This window comes from Nematolebias whitei, chromosome 23 (genome assembly GCF_014905685.2).
Source record: "Nematolebias whitei isolate Nwh7 chromosome 23, NemWhi1, whole genome shotgun sequence".
NCBI classification, from domain to species: domain Eukaryota; kingdom Metazoa; phylum Chordata; class Actinopteri; order Cyprinodontiformes; family Rivulidae; genus Nematolebias; species Nematolebias whitei.
This window is the reverse complement of record NC_056520.1, coordinates 535697-538648: the sequence shown is the minus strand read 5'-3', so window position 1 is coordinate 538648 and position 2952 is coordinate 535697. Positions and strand designations below refer to the sequence as shown.

Sequence of the window (2952 nt, the reverse complement as noted above, 5' to 3'; positions counted from 1 at the left end):
CTCTCCATGCACGCTGACACTCGTAGGAAGAGCCGTGACACCGTTTTTCCACTACACACACGTGCACACGCACATACACACCCCTCTGTTGTCAGTGTGTGGGGCAGCATTCAGCACCATGGAGAGCGCTTTAGTCACACTTCGGATGATTTCTTTTTAACTTTATCTAGAGGTTATAAAATGCAATGGTTCCAAACTCTGGTCCTTGAGGAACACCATACTGCATGTTTTAGTTGTTTCCCTGCTTTGACACATCGGATTTAAATGAAGGGGTGATTCACAGGCTTCTGCAGAACACGAGGAAGTAATTAGATCACTGAATTAGGTACAGTGAGTTGGAGCAAGAAAACAACTAAAACATGCAGGAAGGTGTTCCTCAAGGACCTGAGTTGGGACCACTGAATAGTGATCAACAACTGGTGGTGCCTGGGCCTTAACCAGGCCGTGGGCAGAGGGGGTTAGAGGGCAGATTGTGGCCCCCATCCCCTCGCACACTAACGCTGAACAATACGATCAGTGTGGGAAGCTAATAAAATGTTTTACCGCATTTCTTTGTTTTAAAAGCTGCCCTCAAATCAGCTAAACAGAGGAATGCTAAACGCTAAAGAAGCTAAGACTGGGTTGTTGAAGCTAAAGAAAGCACACTAGGTAAAAGTAGCAAAAGGCATGCTAGAACTAGCTAATGTAATTAAAACCTAGCCAAAAGCTAAAAGTAGCAAATAATGAACTAAAAGCTGAATGAAGCAAAAGGCTAGCTAAAAGCTAAAACTAGCTGAATGTAGCTAAATCAGCAAAATATTAGCTAAAAGTAGCATAAGAAGGCAAAAATATTTTGCTGAAGCAGAGTTCAAAGAGAAGAATGATTTGAAGGGGTATTTAGGATTTCTGTTAGCAAAATATTTCTAAGTGTTTTCTAACGTATAAAAGTAAAAAAAATAGCCGAAGCACCCATTTCCTGAACGAGCTGAATGTTTGGACGTAGCTAAAGTACAACACAGTGTCCAGAAGTGGAGGATGACCAAACTGGTTTCAGTGAAGGCCAGTCCATAATGTTGTGGGCCGTCTGTTAGCAAAATATCTCACTGACCACTGCACAGTGAACTTTAACATTCCTCCAAGGTACCCACTTTTCAACGAGCCTCTTCTAAATTGAGATTAAATAATCTGACTCGTGTTGGGCATAACTCTCAGCTACTACCACAGACTTTAGCTCATAATCTGGAAGCCTAGCTGCGGCGGCCATTTTGACTCTGATTGGCTCCAAAAGTTAACCCGTTACAGAAGCGCACTCACTCGTTACTTATCATGAGGGTCACTACAATTTGCCCCCTGGTTCACCAGATATTTTGCTAACAGACTGACGAGAGTGGCCTCCAAAGGTTTGTGCTGTAGCACTCGGAGTAGTGTTGAGGGTGACTCTCAGCTACTACCACTCGTGCTTCAGCTCCATACATATAAACTGACTCAGCTGCACGGATTTCAGCTCAGCTGGCTGTGGTGGCCATCTTGAATCTGGTTGGCTATCACTTGATTACTTTCTGTTTCATTAAATTCCGTGCACTGGCTCTTCAGATATTTTGCTAACAGACACGCATGTTAAACACTATCGCCCGCCGTTTAATGTTCGGATGACGTCCGAATCGGGTGGAGTCCTGAGTTAGGTCCAGGTGGGACTCCTCACCTCCACACCTGGCCCAGCTGCAGGACGTGGATGGCGGCCTGCCACAGCCAGATGGAGACCAGCTGCAGGCGGTCCTTCCCGGGGTACAGGCACCCCAGGACCACCGTGCCCCGCTTCGTCAGCCCCTCCACCTCCCCGAGCCCCCCGCCGGTGTAGTCCTGCACGAACCAGCGGAAGCTCAGGATCTGGACCAGCACCGAGGGCACGAGCACGAAGAAGAGCGTGAGGCCGAACCACAGGTAGTCCCGCCTCTGGTAGTAGTCCGCCGCCAGGCACAGGTCGGTGCCCACGTCCCAGAAGAAGACCAGCAGGGCCAGCACGATCCACAGGCAGTCCAGCCACAGCTGCTCGCGGGGCGGGCAGTGGGTCTCGCGCACGCCGGCCCCCCCGATGGGCTGGCCCCCGCCGAGCAGCGAGCCCAGGCAGGCGGAGCGGCAGCCCCAGTAGCAGGCGGAGGTGCGGCAGCACTGGCAGATGTGGATGGCGGCGGAGTCCAGCGGTTCCTCCGCGTCCACGTCGTACAGCTGCGCGAAGCCCACCCCGCCGTCCGACTGCGCGGCCATCTTCCCCTTCCCGCCCCTCCTGCCCTCCTGCGAAACGCACGACAACCGCACCGTGGTGCTCGCTGGCGGGGCGCGGACACCACGTCACTTCCCAGATTCCCGCGCTGTCCGTCTCGCGCCGCGGCGGCTGCAGCTGTGTCTCTTTCCCGCCGGGCGCGCGAGGAGCCATCAGAGCCGGCGGCCGCGCGACGGCGGCTCCCTTTCTTCTTCTTCTTCTCCTCCTCGAGACCCCGCCCGCGGGCGCTCGCGTGCGGCAGCGGCGGCGGGTCCTTCAAGTCCAGCGGCGCCGCGTCATCCCGACCTGCGCGCGCGGTCATCCGGGACGATGGGAGGCTATGACGTAATGCACCGCCCGCTGCTCTAAAGACGTGAGCGTGCGCGGGTGTGTGCGTGCCGGGCTGCCCCCCCCAATGAGTGGAGCAGAGAGTTCCGGCCTCCTCCTCACCTCCACCTCTGCGGGATAGAGCGGCTTTAACGCAAGGCACGCACATGTGCGTGCACGCACAACAAACAAACAAAGAAAGTGGCGGTGATCATGTTTTAGCTTCAGTCACTCAGATGAGATGGAGCTGCATATCGCCCTCATTTAAGGTGACCAGACTTCTGCAGGTAAACCTGATCACTTCCGGCTCCGAGACAAGAAATAATTATTATAACAAAATAAATAATAATTAATAATAAAATAAAAATAATTAATTTCTGTCTTGA

The 2952-nt window shown here is 52.8% G+C and overlaps 1 protein-coding gene across 1 annotated transcript in view; it reads right to left on the bottom strand.

Annotated features, from left to right (window-relative positions):
• Positions 1 to 2244, bottom strand: part of LOC119428632 (XK-related protein 6) — a 31978-nt gene extending 29734 nt beyond the window's left edge. The window contains exon 1 of the mRNA XM_037696299.1: positions 1682 to 2244. Within this exon, the coding sequence (XP_037552227.1) occupies positions 1682 to 2244 (563 nt within the window). The remainder of the gene's footprint in view (positions 1 to 1681) is intronic.
• Positions 2245 to 2952: the final 708 nt, after the last annotated feature.